At 39.5% G+C, this 15,044-nt stretch overlaps 1 protein-coding gene across 4 annotated transcripts in view; it reads left to right on the top strand.

The window, feature by feature from the left end:
- The first annotated feature begins 8,703 nt into the window (after window positions 1-8,703).
- The window catches only part of LOC147623868 (ALBINO3-like protein 2, chloroplastic), a 69,595-nt gene continuing 63,254 nt past the window's right edge, over window positions 8,704-15,044 (top strand). For 3 of the 4 annotated variants that reach the window (XR_015269229.1, XR_015269228.1, XM_086820497.1), the window contains exon 1: window positions 8,705-9,148. Coding sequence is in view for 2 of the 4 variants with exons in the window: in XM_086820497.1 (XP_086676623.1) it covers window positions 8,793-9,148 (356 nt within the window). In the remaining 2 variants the exon portion in view is untranslated. Of the gene's footprint in view, window positions 9,149-15,044 lie in introns of all 4 variants that reach the window. The other variant, XM_086820498.1, reaches the window with a different exon arrangement.

Raw genomic sequence — 15,044 nt, 5'->3', positions numbered from 1 at the left:
TAGATTGTGATAAGTTATCTGTCACAGATAAATATCACTTAGATTATCCATCTCAGACATCAAAAGAGTATCCTTCACATACACTAACATGAGTATCTTTCATAGACATAAACACAAGGGTCTCTTACAGACACATGGTTATCCTTATTTTAAAATAGAAAAGAGAATAATTTGAAGAAAGTGTATTAATTGAGGTGTTAAAGTTTGAAGGTTGAATGTGAAATAACAATAAGCTACATACATTCTTTGGTGAGATCAGTCGAAAAACATACGTGTATCATTGTTAGTTCACTCAAGTCTTGATAGTGAATGGTCTAATATGTATTTTCTACCGCATATAGAAAGTATATATCAATCATTGCACTATCTTGACCATTATATTTGAATTTAACTATAGTTTTAATAATAATAATTATTATTATTATAAAATTAAACAATGCATAAGTACGAGTTTTAGTCTTATTTCTCTAGTGGTAGAAATCATGGTTGGGAGTACTCTCTTGTTTAGGTTGGTCGCCTTTGTGTTCGTCTTCAATCACGTTCACGAGTGCAACTCAATTCTTTTTCTTTTCTGGAAACTCATATATGCCCTTCCTTGTCGCACCTATAGCATGTAATCACACGAGATTTTTGATCTCCATTATTGGTGTTTTTTGCAGATTCATTTTTCTTTCCATTCACTTGTGGACCATTGTGCTTCTCTGCATTATCTTTGTGTTGAAGCTTCTCAAAATGTGTAGATCGAGAAGACTAAGGAATATGAGAATCTGTCACTGTAGTATCCCTTGGAAATCCATTTTTTTTCTTCGCAGTTTGTTACTAGAGAGATGGCATTACTAAGAGAACGAGGATGAAACATGTCACTTCTACTCTAATAAATGGCTTGAGACCTGCTATAAACTTTCTCCTTTGCTCTTTTTCACGCACTTTCTCTATAGCTTGAAGTTGCAATAAAGTTTGCCAAAATCTGTCAATATAGGAGGCTGATATGTTCTCCTTTTCGAGCTGTCTAAAAATATCTCATCGTTGTCTAGCTTTACTCTGATATATTGGAGGTAAGAAATCCTTCTTGGTTAGCTTGTGAATGTCTTTCCATGACTTTGGTTTGCGTTTGCCTTGTCAAATAACATTCCACCAAAGAGCTAAATAGCCTACCAAATGATTAGTAGCACATTTAAGCTTATCCTTCTCAAAAAAAAATTTCTATTGAAAAATATTATCAATTTGGCTCAACCCGTAACATTCCCTCTTTTTTGGGTTGTAACTGACCTCAGTTTCATGTTTATTTAGCAAGTGAAGAGAGTCAGAATATAATATCCATCACACAGATAGAATCCCTCTCAACACTAGATTGTGATAAGTTATCTATCTCACAGATGAATATCACTTAGATTATCCATCTCGGACATCAAAAGTGTATCCTTCACATACAGTAACATGAGTATCTTTCACACACATAAACACAAGGGTCTCTTACTGACACATGGTTATCCTTATTTTAAAATAGAAAAGAGAATATTTTGAAGAAAGTGTATTAATTGAGGTGTTAAAGTTTGAAGGTTAAATGTGAAATAACAATAAGCTACATACATTCTTCGGTGATCAGTCGAAAAACATACATTCTTCGGTGATCAGTCGAAAAACATATGTGCATCATTGTTAGTTCACTCAAGTCCTGATAGTGAATGGTCTAATATGTATTTTCTTCCGTATATAAAAAGTACATATCAATCATTGCACTATCTTGACGATTATATTTGAATTTAACTATAGTTTTAAAATTATAATAATATTAATTATAATAAAATTAAACAACGCATAAGTATGAGTTTTAGTCTTATCTTTCTAGTGGTAGAAATCATGGTTGGGAGTACGCTCTTGTTTAGGTTGGTTGCCTTTGTGTTTGTCTTCAATCACATTCACGAGCGCAACTTGATTCTTTTTCTTTTCTGGGAACTCATATGCATAATGCCCTTCCTTGTCACACCTGTAGCATGTAATCACACAAGATTTTTGATCTCCATTATTGGTGTTTTTTGTAGCTTCAGTTTTCTTTCCATTCACTTGTGGACCATTGTGCTTATCTGCTTTATCTTTCTGTTGAAGCTTCTCAAAAAAGTGTAGATCGAGAAGACCGAGGAATATGAGAATCTGTCACTGTAATATCCCTTAGAAATCCATTTTTCTTCTCGTAGTTTGTTGCTAGAGAGATGACATTGTTAAGAGAATGAGGATGAAACATGTTCACTTCTACTCTAATAACTGGCTTGAGACCTGCTATGAACTTTCTCCTTTGCTCTTTTTCATGCACTTTCTTTATAGCTTGAAGTTGCAATAAAGTTTGCCACAATCTGTCAAGATAGGCTGATATGTTCTCCTTTTTGAGCTATCTAAAAATATCCCATCGTTGTTTGGCTTTACTCTTATATGTCGGAGGTAAGAAATCCTTCTTGATTAGCTTCTAAATGTCTTTGCATGACTTTGGTTTGCGTTTGCCTTGTCAAATAAAATTCCACCAAAGAGCTGCACTGCCTACCAAATGTTAGTAGCACATTTAACCTTATCCTTCTCAGAAAACTTTTCTCCAGAAAAATAATCATCAAGTTAGCTCAACCATGGGAGTATGATGTAGTGTGCATCCTTTTTTTCAACAGAATCCTGAAAAGTAAGTCTTTCTGCTGATCTTGTGTCCTTTTTGAGACTCTTGATCTTTGAGAATAGCTCACACAGTCCTTTTAATAAGGTCCTAGTCATAATCCAAAGAATCAGATTTGGAATACGCACACCTTCGCTTCTTGCGAGTAAAGTTTCGCTCAAAATCGTCTCTTTGCCTCTTCTCACTCAACAACTGAGCTTGAATTGCATTTACTTGATATTGGATAGTAGGTGGTTGTGGATAGATTGCCATTGTAGAAGAAACAAGTAAAATATTATAGAAATGCAGAAACAAAATAGAAAAGGTAGCAAACTTATCTGACTCCCGTGTATTTCAAAGAGTTGAAGTGCTCGATGTCGATAAAGTCCAATAAAAATACTAATCCAATTACCGCCTTGATATCAACAATTCAAAAAGAAGCCCGTTCAAAGTCGCTTCGAAAAATCTTCAGAAATATTGCTGAGAAATAACGCCAAAACCATTTGTTACAAGAGGCTTCCCGAATGATATGAAGAAGTTCCAGTAATTTTTTTGCAATTTGTGGAAATTTTGAATTTTCCCTTGAATTGTGTTTGTGTTCCTCCAAAACCCTTGTATCCCTTTGAAGTTAAGCTCTTATAAGCTTATGAAGTAAATAGTAATCCCTTTAAAAAAAAAGTAAAAGCTTTAACTTTTAAAACTTTAATACTAAGCTTTTAGTTAAAGCGTTGTTATGAAATCCCAAAAAAAATGCTTCTCCAATGTCTTCCAAAAAGCGCAATATCGGGTTTCTTTTATATATATATATATATATCTTATATTATATTAAGCTTGTCCAAAATCTTATTTACTAGGCTTATGATAGCTTTATATAATATAAAAAAAAGCTTTATATAATAGGAAAGTTTCTCTAATCACTAGCTACCCCCTACGGGCTGAACGGTGCACCGTGCATCTGCAAAAAATGAAGAAGATAAAACAATATTAAAAGAGACTAAGAGGATTAGTTTTTAGAGGGGGGTTGAGTGTGGATGTGTGTATGTGCTATGTGATCGTAGCTGCACGTGCCTGTTTTTAAATTTTAGTCATTTTAAGTTTTGTTTTGGGTTTTAAGTTTTTTATCATTCCAGGGTATATGTGTATGTAGAATTACTAGGAAGTGCAATGTGATATATATATAGAATAGGGTTTTAAGGTTTTAGCTTACCATGTGGTGTTATAGGACCATGGTACATGGAGATTAGATTATTTCACAAATAAATAATAAAAGAAATAAAGCATAACAGCATAGCATAAATCAAGAGCATCAAAATCAAAGAACACAAATTGGGTTCAATCTCTCTCTCTCTCTCTCTCTCTCCTCCCTTGACGTTCGTGGCTCCACTCCCACAAGCGGTATTTAAATCATATTCATAAATTTATCCCTTGGAGCCATAAATAGCATAGCTTTTCTAAAATTAGGCTTTTACAAAATTGAACCTTAGTACAATGCTTTTAAAGCATCTCATCAAGAATAAACCGTGCCCAACATATGTACAATGGGCCATCCATACAAAATTAAATATTTAGCACACAGGTACTTGGCTAGATAATCTCATCCAATGTCCACCTTGGTTGTCCCGAACTCATGATCTATACTCAACATAGTCCACAATGTTAGATCACAATTACTTTGGAAATACTCACAATTACTTTGGAAATACTCATAAAAAATAATTCTAAAACAAATGGAAATCATTCATCACTACCATGCTTCACACATGAACCATGCATGACACATAATTAATTGTATTCATTCCGATGATAAAATATTTTGAAAAATATCACTCGTGTGATAGTCCTCCCGTTTGAGAAGACAACCGTGCTCGGTTGCAACTATCACTCGTGTGATAGTCCTCCCGTTTGAGAAGACAACCGTGCTCGGTTGCAACTATGAGCACACACAGGAGATTAAACACATCAATTATTCACACATTGGATTCACTAACAATGTCCTTATATATTTAAGTGTATTCACTCCCATATGTCCTCACACACATCACACGTGTCTTAGAGTTGATTAGACTCACTCACAATTAAACTCCTACATTGTATTTGCCCACAATATTTTCATATGTGTCACACATATTCACAGAGTATACCACACGTTTCACACATGTCACAGTTGGTTGGATTCACTCACAACCAACTAGGGTCACCCTCATTAATTCAACAAAGTTGATTGGATTTACTCACAATCAAACTCACACATTTCTTACCTGTGTCACATATGTCACAGTTGGTTGGATTCACTCACAACCAAATTAATCACACTTGGATCACCTTAGATATTCTTTTCACTTATTGGATCACCTAATAATAAATTAATTACCGTAACATTCCCTCTTGTTTGGGTTGTAACTGACCTCAGTTTCATGTTCAATTAGTAAGTCAATTATTAACGGGCTCGTGCCTGCAGATTGCGCTTCATCTTCCATGCCGTGCTAGAGACCAAAAAATCCTCTGGCCATATCAAAGATTCCACTAGATCTCACAGGAGAAGAGGATTTTTCTTCCTCTCCAAGACCAGAGAATCTTAGCCCTTCTTCCATGGATTCTTCGTTACTTATTTCTATGGTGCTCAGATTCCTCCAAGCTAAAACACTCAATTGAGTGCTTGCCGAGCGGCCTAAGCCAACACTTTTTTGGTAGGAAGAACCTAGGTGATTCGATGTACTATTGTCGGAGGTAAGGTCATCTCTTTAGTGAGTTTTACCGGACCTCAAGTGCATGAGAATGTATTCCGATAGGCAAAACTCTACTCCAACCGTTTCAATTACTTTTTGGTGAGCTGTCTTTTTTGGCTATGAAATAGCAGATATCCGTGAAGCCGCATAAAATGGCTCACGTCGTGAAGTAGCAGGGTGTAGTTTATGTCATGAAACAGAATGTTGTTCACGTCGTGAACTGTTTCTCACGCTCTGCAGCAATTTGTGTTTCACGTTTCAACTTTTCAGCTCGAAATTACTTTAATTCAAGTCGGATAGACTCCAATGGTGCAATTAGGGTACTCGTCTTACTGCCGATCTAACAACCCTTAATTCGCGAACTAGCAATCCGTGAAAGCTTAACTCGTGAACTACTAACACATGAAGTGTTAAAGCGTGAAGGGTTAACTCATGAAGTATTAACCCGTGAAGGGTTAACTCGTGAAGTATTAACCCGTGAAGTAGCAGGTTATGGTTCACGCCGTGAAGTATCAAATGCTTCACACCCTGAAACAAAAAATGGTTCATGTCTGTGAAACACTTCGCTGCTATTTCATGAGATAAGATTTTTCGATTTCGTTGTGTTAAATGTGTCAAGAGAAGATGACCTAATTTAGGTAAGGTCTATTTCCCATCCTCTATTCTTTGCAAACATCATTACATTCAGTACAACACATTTCAACACTAAAAAGGTTGATTTTTTTTTGAAGTGTAACTGAACAACATAACTTTGCAATATGTATGAATACTTTGAGTTAGATTTGGAGATGGAAGTAAAGAGTGAAGCAGTCACACCGATTACTCCGTCTAATAGGAAATGAACAAGTAAAGAAGACGTGGACTTATTCCTTAGGGATGAGCTCTCGGAGGAGATTGCAATTGCAAACAACAATCACTACTACAGGCCTTTCATTGTAGCTTATCATACTCATGAGTGTTATAATACCTTTAAAATGCTAGAGGTAGAAGCCTACATGACAAGGATTGCTTGGATACATGATTTAGACCCTCCCATCGGGAATGGACATACAACGATGTGTGGAGTATGTCTCCACTTACAAACCCACAACCATGACATGCCACATAATTGCAAATAATGGCACTCAAGTAAATATTTGGCTAGATAAAAACATGGTACAAAATGTATTTATCTCATCATAATAGTTAAACCTGTGGGATCATTAACAACTAATGCAATGCCAACATGGTGTATAGGATCCACAAGAGACAAAATTGGTAAACTAGGCTAATTACTACTTTAATGAAATTCACAACATGGTGCATAGGATCCACAAGAGACAAAATTGGTAAACTAGGCTAATTACTACTTTAATGAAATTCACATAGCTCGCAAGATGCACCAAACAAAGATTTAGAATCCTTAGATTCTCACAAAGGTACTATGTCATGCTTTTGTTGAAATGCGTGATGCTAGAGTGCCAAGTCACTTAGTCAAAGTTATCCCACATAAGCTATCAAAGCTTTTGTTGTACCTCCCTCATATAAAAGGGGTCATTTTCAATCAATGGAATCAAGCAAGCTCTCAAGTTTCTTTATGAGTACAAGTTTTAATCTTGTAACCTAATTGTGCTTGAGTCTAAAGCTTAATTAGTTTAGGGTATTTATCGTGTTTGTGTTTAGGTATCATCCTCCCTAGCTTATATTAGCACTAATCACATTGTATAAGATGAAGTCTTTCTTATCATCACCATCTCCATGGGACCTTGGATCCACAAGCTTTAACAGCTTTGGCTTGCCACAACTAGCTTATTACTTAGTGAAAAGGAAGCTATGAAGATTTTGGGTGAAACCCTTGTGGAGGCCAAGAGGGCAACACAAGCTTTGGAGAAGTTACTAATTAACAGAGCTCTACTCACACAGGCATGCTCACAGAGACAATAGAAGACATGATGCAAAGCCAAAAGTTTCTATGAACCACAACCTTAGTGAGAACAAGCTAGAGGAAGAAATAAGGGAACACACAAAGAATGTGAAAGAAGATGTCATGAATACTAATAAAGTGGTCACCCGTATCCAAAGTTTGCCAATGACTATGCCTTAAGGATCACAAACTGCGAGACCATCTAATCTTTAGGAGAAGAGCCTAGAGAACATAGTTGGAAATATGGAAGATTATCATAGAGGTGTTATATGTATTCAATGAAGCCACCTCCACATATATAGCCAACACTGGAGATGAAGCAAAAAAGGTGGAAGACCAACATATATCAGTTTGAAACATGGAAGATTATCTTAGAGGTATGTATTCAATGAAGACACCTTCACATCTGCAAAAATCAACACCGGATGAAGCAAAAAAGGTGGAAGAACAATGGAAGATTATCTTAGAGGTATTCATGGAAGACACCTTCACATGGAAGATTATCTTAGAGGTATGTATTCATGGAAGACACCTTCACATCTGCAAAAATCAACACCGAACGAAGGTGGAAGAACAATGTAACATTATACATCAGCTGATGCTACAAGCTTCCAAGAAAATGGTCATACAATATAAACATAAGCATATACTCATGGAAGATTATCTTAGAGGTATCATATGTATTTAATGAAGCCACCTCTACATCCACAATGAAGACTATCTTAGAGGTATCATATGTATTTAATGAAGCCACCTCTACATCCACAATGAAGACTATCTTAGATTTATCTTATGTATTCCTCCACATCTATAGTCAACACTACATGAAGCAAAAAAGGTGGAAGACCAATGTAACAACACACATCAATTGATGCCACAAGCTTCCAAGGAAATGGGCATAAAATACAAGCACAAGATAGCCATGATTTATCAACATAAAGATGGCATGCAACTAGAGAAGATTAAGGGTATTACTTGAGAGAGAGACATGCTAAATCTCGTAGAGACCCATAATAAGGGTAAAGCCAAGGTCGTCTAAGAAGTTGAACGTGCATGAACCGTTTAGAAAGACTTATTAACAAAGAACACGAGTTGTCAAGTTGGGGCCGAGGCCGTCTTATAAGTTGAGTAGGCATGAAATTGTTTAGAAAGCAATTTTGCTTACTAGCAAAAATTTATAGAAAATTGTGAGAAAGGACATGGGTGAATGTATGCAAACAAAAAAAACACACTCTTATTCTTGAAAAACTAAGAGATTACATTAAAAAAAAGCACACTCTTATTCTTGAAAAACTAAGAGATTACATTAAAAAAAAGCACACTCTTATTCTTGGAAATGCAAATTTCAAAACAACATTTTGGTGCCCTATTTCAGATTACATAGAAAAATTTCCTGTGGTACTCTTATAAGTTATGTATATGAAATATTAATTACAAATCAGACATGATTAAAGCAATCATAGCTTAAATCAGACAGATTAAAGCAATCACGCTTAACTACTCGCATGCAGTGTTTTGCTTGCACTGCATGGCGTGTCGGGCTCTGTGCACGAGCCTCCGTCGACCTGTCCGGTACCTGCTTGTTGCGAGGGGCTACACCCCTACGCAAGGCGAGCTTCTGTTCTCACATTTTCAGAGCACTCACTCGCTGCCACTGATCTTCCCTTCACACTTGTCCGCCCGGAACCCTTTCTCCGCATCTCCACTCCTCTCCAAAGGCGATGAAGCAGAGGGGGGAACTTTTCCTGCTTGGAAAGAAGAAGACAACACCAACAACACCACTTCGTTTCAAGAGCTTGGGGACGGCTCCATCGACATTCACTCACCAGTAGATCTAATGGTTGCCTGCCTAGATTCTCTGCACAACGTCACAGGCCTCCCCTGGTAACCCTCTCTGCTTCCCCCCTTTTTTTTTCCCTACACGTTTTTTTTTTTTTTTTTGGAGTTTATTTTCTACACTTTTATTTATCCATATATGTCTTCATCATGCCCAGATGGCACCCATTTGCACCATAGAGCACGAGAAATTATACCCTCAGTTTTATGCAGAAGATTATCTAAGCAAGAAGGAATATACATCTCTTTTTAAAGTGAAACATTATATTAACCGATTAACAATAAAAGAGCTAGAGCTCATAAAATCAGAACAGTTTCATCAAAAGGATGATTACTGAACCAGGTCATGATGAACTGAGAATGTAGTGACTAGTATGATCAAAAAAGGAAACTGGGCTGACAGAACAGTAAACCAGCATATAGAAGGCAATAGCATCACACAAGCCAGCTAGACTCTGTCCTCGTTCTTTGCCAAACATTGCTGTACCATGGTCAACACATTGATGTGGTGCAGGAGATCCATCTCTCTAGAGTGAATGTAGTATGTCTGGTCCTGCAGCTTGTGAAGTCTAGTGGCTACATCTTCATGAACCTGCTGCCCAATGGTGAATCCATCAGTGCAAGTGTTGAGTTCTTCAAGGGCCTGCATTGCTTCTGATTATTCTTGGCAAATCAGGAATAACGATTAATGGGAAAACCTTGAAAAACAACACGGTTCCTTGATTTCCAAATAGCCTAGATTGCCTCAGCTCTAATAACATTCCACGTGTAAGACATCATCCTATGAATTTCTCCCGTTGCACTAAGACAGCATACAAAGTCCCGGACCTCTTTCTTGGCTGGGCAAGAAATGAACAGATGTTGGATGGTTTAAATCTCTTTGTGACGTCTCTTGCATTTGCCATCAAGTATCCCATACTGAAGGGCTCTAGCCTCTTATGTCCAGTCCATATAGCATGATGCAGAATTAGCCTGTGGAGGCAGCTCTTCTTCTCAGGAATGCTTTTGGTCCAAAGTTGGGAAAACCTGAGTCTCCATCGCTTAGGGTCCATCAGCTACTTCGATCTAGCATTAAGTTTGAAGTGGAGTCCATCATTGGAGGGGCACTGGTATAGGCAGCAGCAGCTTTTGATTAGTCACTCTGAAGTCCCCTAGAGAGAAAGATGCCTCCCCACTTACTACTTAGCCATTTTGTTTTGAATAAGGTCTCTATCAAATCTGTTAAGTTTATACATAGCCTGCAACTCATCCTACTCTCTCCAGCACTGATTAGTGCTGTTTCACAGGGTGCTCCAAGTGGTCACACCATTCATGTTGATCAGATAAGTATGTGTTAATTGATTCAAGGGAATATCATCCTTCCAAATAGCTGAGAACCAGAGTGAGTCATTGAAACAATTGTTGCCTTTCTAGGAGCAAAGCCTCTCCATACAGTAAGAGGTTTAAGAGAAAACCATGCCTTCCAAATAGTTTTAACCAAGGGGCTACCTGTAGGAATGAGAGGGATTGTATGGAAAAGGATAGAGGAGAGCAAAGATTTTTCTAGGAGGGATAATATTCAACCTTGAAACTTTTGAAGCTCTGGTAAGGAGGATGCTCCAATCCTTTGATGGGTTAGAGAAGGTGCTCAACTGTCAACACCCCATTGGTGGTTTGTCATGGACAATCACATCGTATAGGGATCCGAAATTCATGTCCCATTTTTGGCGAGCATTGTTTGACAACTTTGGGATGAAGTTTCTCACATTTTTTCGGTCATCTTATCAGCAGGTTCAGAGAGCTTGGGGATACCCAGTCCCCCAACTTCTTTGGGGGAAGTAGAGATGTCCCATTTAACCTTAGGGATTCTCCTAGAAGCTGAATCTCTAGACCACAGAAAGTTCCTGCACATGGATTCCAGTGTTCTTGTTTGGATGGTCTCCAACGAGAGAGAAAATAAATGGCAGCGAATGAAAAGCTTGATGAAGCTTTTCAAAGCCTCAAGATGAAGGTGAAGGATTCACATGGCTAAGCCTTACCAGATCTTGACAAACCATTTTGATGCCAATGTTTATGCGATAGAGGCAGCTTTGTTCTAGGAGAGTAAACCTGTTGCTTTTGAGAGCAAGAAGCTTAATGAAGCATAGGTGCGGTACCTACTCACAGGAAACAGACTTTATGGTGTGATACATGCTTTGAAGAGATGGAGGCACTATCCATATTACTCCAAATTCATAGTTTTCATTGACCATGAATTGATAAAATATGTGTGTGACCAACCTGAGTTAAGGGGAAGGAATGCAAGGTGGACTAAATGCAAGATTTTTTATATGGAAATTAAATACAAGAAAGGGAGTCATATCGGATTGTTGATGCTTTGAGTAGGATTGGTGAGGTGAATCACTGAGATTGGGGTTGATTTACATTATTCTCTTAGGGGACTGTGGACATGTTGGTTGGTATTGGTAGTAGGTCTAGGAGGGGAGCTTAGAAATAAGTTGATTCATGAATACAAGATTAAGTGGAGAGATGGGGCAGATGAAGTGGGGCTAGTTTGAAGCATAGATACCCTGTTTTAGGAGGGAAAGTATGTCATGTACCTTATATAACTGTAGGGTTAGGCTACCTAATCTGGGGGTTATGGGATCTAGGGATTGGCTTTTATACTTAGATCTTTGTTTATGGAGTGATTAGTGCTTAATCATTTTACAGGCGTTCCGAATGGGTTGACGTATATTATTGGAGTATTTCAATTTATTGGCACATATGCTATGAGTAGTGCCACATGTGAACATGGGCTAACCAAGGGCACTTTCCTCCCTTTGGGTTTCCCCCCTTGGATATTAGGTGTCCTTTGACACCACATTTACTTGTATTTTGATATTGTGGAGTCAACTCTCTTGCTCCACACATTGTATCCCATCTTTTTAGTGTGAGCATCAATCACCATCTCCCTCTCTTGAGTGTGCTTGCTACTATGTTTCTCTTTGTGTCTATGTTTATGTGCAACCCTACCCTAACAGTGCTATCAGAGCAAGGGTTGCATCCTTCCCCACGATTCTATTCGTGCCATTTCCGTCCGGCAGTGGCTTTCCGTCGCCCTCCATTCTGTCTAGTAGCTCTGCATTTCTATCGCTCTAGAGCTTTGCCGCGTCCAGCCGCCAACAGTCCCTTCGCCGCCCATTTCAGCCTCCAAGTCGGGCGGTGCTAGTGCCGAGGGCTCCACTACCGCCCAGCCCCTTGGGGCGCTTGCACCTCAGCATGCGACCCTTGGCGGTGCTCAGCCACACCGTGGGCTTACGTGGCACATGACGGAGATCAACCAAAATATCGATCCATTCCGTCCGATGATTTTGCCATCCTAGTTTCGTCTGTCAGGCAGCGATCTGACGCCGTCACACTTTGCTGTCATCCAGTTCGTGCCGTCACCGTCTTCGTGCTCTTAGGCGCTGTCTGCAGGTCACCGACTCCACCTGACGCCTTCTTTGTTTTGCCGTCTGCACGCTGCCATCTTCCCCACGCCGCCTGTTTGCGTGCAGCTCCCGCTAGCTGCAGTCCCGCTTCGTCTCAGCTCCTCTCATGGCTTGTAGCTTCTGCCACAGCAGTGCCGGCGCCTGCAGCAGCAGCCCGTTAGCAGCGCCCTTTATACCAGTAGCAACTCCTGCCGGTTCCGCCGTCTGCTCCACTGGCAACAACAGAAGCTCCCGCCAGTTTCGTTTGTAGTGTCACAATACTGACCTGCACCTCCCACCATTGCATGCCAACATTTCATTGCAAAAATCAAGTGCAGGCAATAGTGCAGGGCAGCATTAGGGTGCAGGACACAAAGAAAATTTGGGGATTTTTCAGAATTTGTGGCTAGTTGCACAATTGCAGTTATAGGACACAGAGAAATTTGGGGCTTTTATAAAATTAGTGCTTAATCGCAAAATTAAAGCTCATTGGTACATAGATTTTTGGGGCTTTTGTGCATTATGTGCAATTGACACATAAATCAGTCCATTGGTGCTCAGAAATTTGGGGATTTTCAGCATTGCTTATATGTAGCCTTGTATTCGGGGCAAAACATTTGCACAAGACTTTGTGGTTGCCTAGCATTGCACTCCCTTGCAAGAGATTTCAGCACATGGCTGGAAATACGACCGATATATTCGGGGTTTCGTCCCAAGAGGACGAATTGGATGGCAGTAATTACTCCCTATGGAGTTTCATGGTCCATAATCTACTTGTGGCCAATTCTCTCAGGAGCAGAAGAGATGGCATACTCGCGATGCCCAAGTGATGGCTTTGATTGCTTTGTCAATAAAGCGATCAATCATACCTACTTGAAACCATGTATCAGGCAAAGAATGAGGCTAGGGTTGCATCTGATCATCTTACGAAGATCCAGGATCTTCGGGAGTAGTTGCTCAATATTGATGAGGTCATTTCCGAAAAGAAGTTGGTTTCCAAGACACTATCATCTTTGCCAGAAACCTACTTGAACTTCCACACATCGCTCACTCTATCTATGCGGGGAAACCCGGAACCAATCTTGTTTGAAGAGTTGGTTGGTTTGTTACTATAAGAGTGTTAGCACATTCATCCCCAGTTTCTGGTGTCCTTTTGGTCCCTTTTGCAAGGCTCTTGATTGTGGGCTGGCCACCCCTATTTTACATATTTTTCTGGGATTTTTCCCAGCCCATTTGGTATTTTCCTAGTCGGCCAGCTTATTCAGCTCGAGTCGGCCAGCTCTCCCCACCTATAAATAGGTGGGGCTGGCCTCTCACTTTTCATTCAGTCTTGTACATATTTTGCTCCCTCACTTATGAGACTTCTAGTGTCTCTTGCTTGGGACTGTTTTGCTTCAGTATATTCAGCATAGTTGCTCCATATATCTCTCTCTCTTTTGCACTCTCTATTCAGCACACTCTAGTGCCCCTTTGCTTCCGCTCTGTGCACTCTTTCATGGTATCATCGCTCCCGGTTCAGCGACTCCTCTGCTGCCCCAGATTCAGCCCTATTTGAGCACCCTCTCCTCTGCGTTTTTTCTCAGATTTGCAGCCTCTTTGTTGTTGCATTTTTTGGACAGCATCTGCTGCTGATCACTTCCTCTTCAGATTGGCTTCACCACTTGCAGCCATCAGGTAATTTTCTGAGCAGCGTTTCATTCCACGTGGAGTTTGGATATAGGCGGCCTGTTTTTTCAGGACAGCAGCCCTTCCTTGCTGCGTTTTCCTCTCCGGTGGTCATTCCCTTGTGCAGAGGGGGGTTCTAGTGGTTCGGGCTTTGGTGGCACCCTTGGTACCTGAGGACACTTCTTCTTTTGAGATTGTGCGTTTTTTTCTTGAGGAGAGCCCAAGCTACAATCCTAGTTGATGCCTTTTCCTCTTACAGCATATTCCTAGGCTCTGTGTGGCTGCCTTTTCTCTCTTTATCAAATCTGCATTTTTTGCTTCCCTCTTCTAGTGGCCTCAAGGTTGGAGGTACAGTTGACAGAAGCTTCTGCGTTTTTTGCTACAAGAGGATTTTCAGGTGCTGTCCAGCTGTAACATGACTACTATGCGGAAGCGTGCTTAAATGATGATTAACGCAAAGCAATAAAGATTAACGCTAATCACATGCTCATGACATAGAGTAGAGAGGAGGAGGAGAGAGACTCTTTACCTAACCTACTCCTACTATATATTACTGAATGAATGAGTAATTACAATGATTGTCATAGATCCAATGTAGATCTAGACTATGAACGCTATGAATGAACTTATGCTTACTGTTCCCCACTGTGTGTTAATGGAAAACGCTGATTTGGAGATGTACTTGGCTGATCCAAACTGTTAGACTGCATGTCCTTGGTCTTGGCTCTGCAATCTCTGTCTCTGAATGATTATGAATGATCCATGACTTGCCTTTATATAGGAAAGTGATAGCAAGTCGTAATCAGGTCGGTTTTCACTTTTCAGGCCATAAAAAGTCATAAAAAATG

The sequence above is a fragment of the Cibotium barometz genome, chromosome 26 (assembly GCF_041138505.1).
Source record: "Cibotium barometz isolate CiBa-2024 chromosome 26, ASM4113850v1, whole genome shotgun sequence".
NCBI lineage: Eukaryota > Viridiplantae > Streptophyta > Polypodiopsida > Cyatheales > Cibotiaceae > Cibotium > Cibotium barometz.
This window is presented reverse-complemented; position numbering and strand designations above follow the sequence as displayed.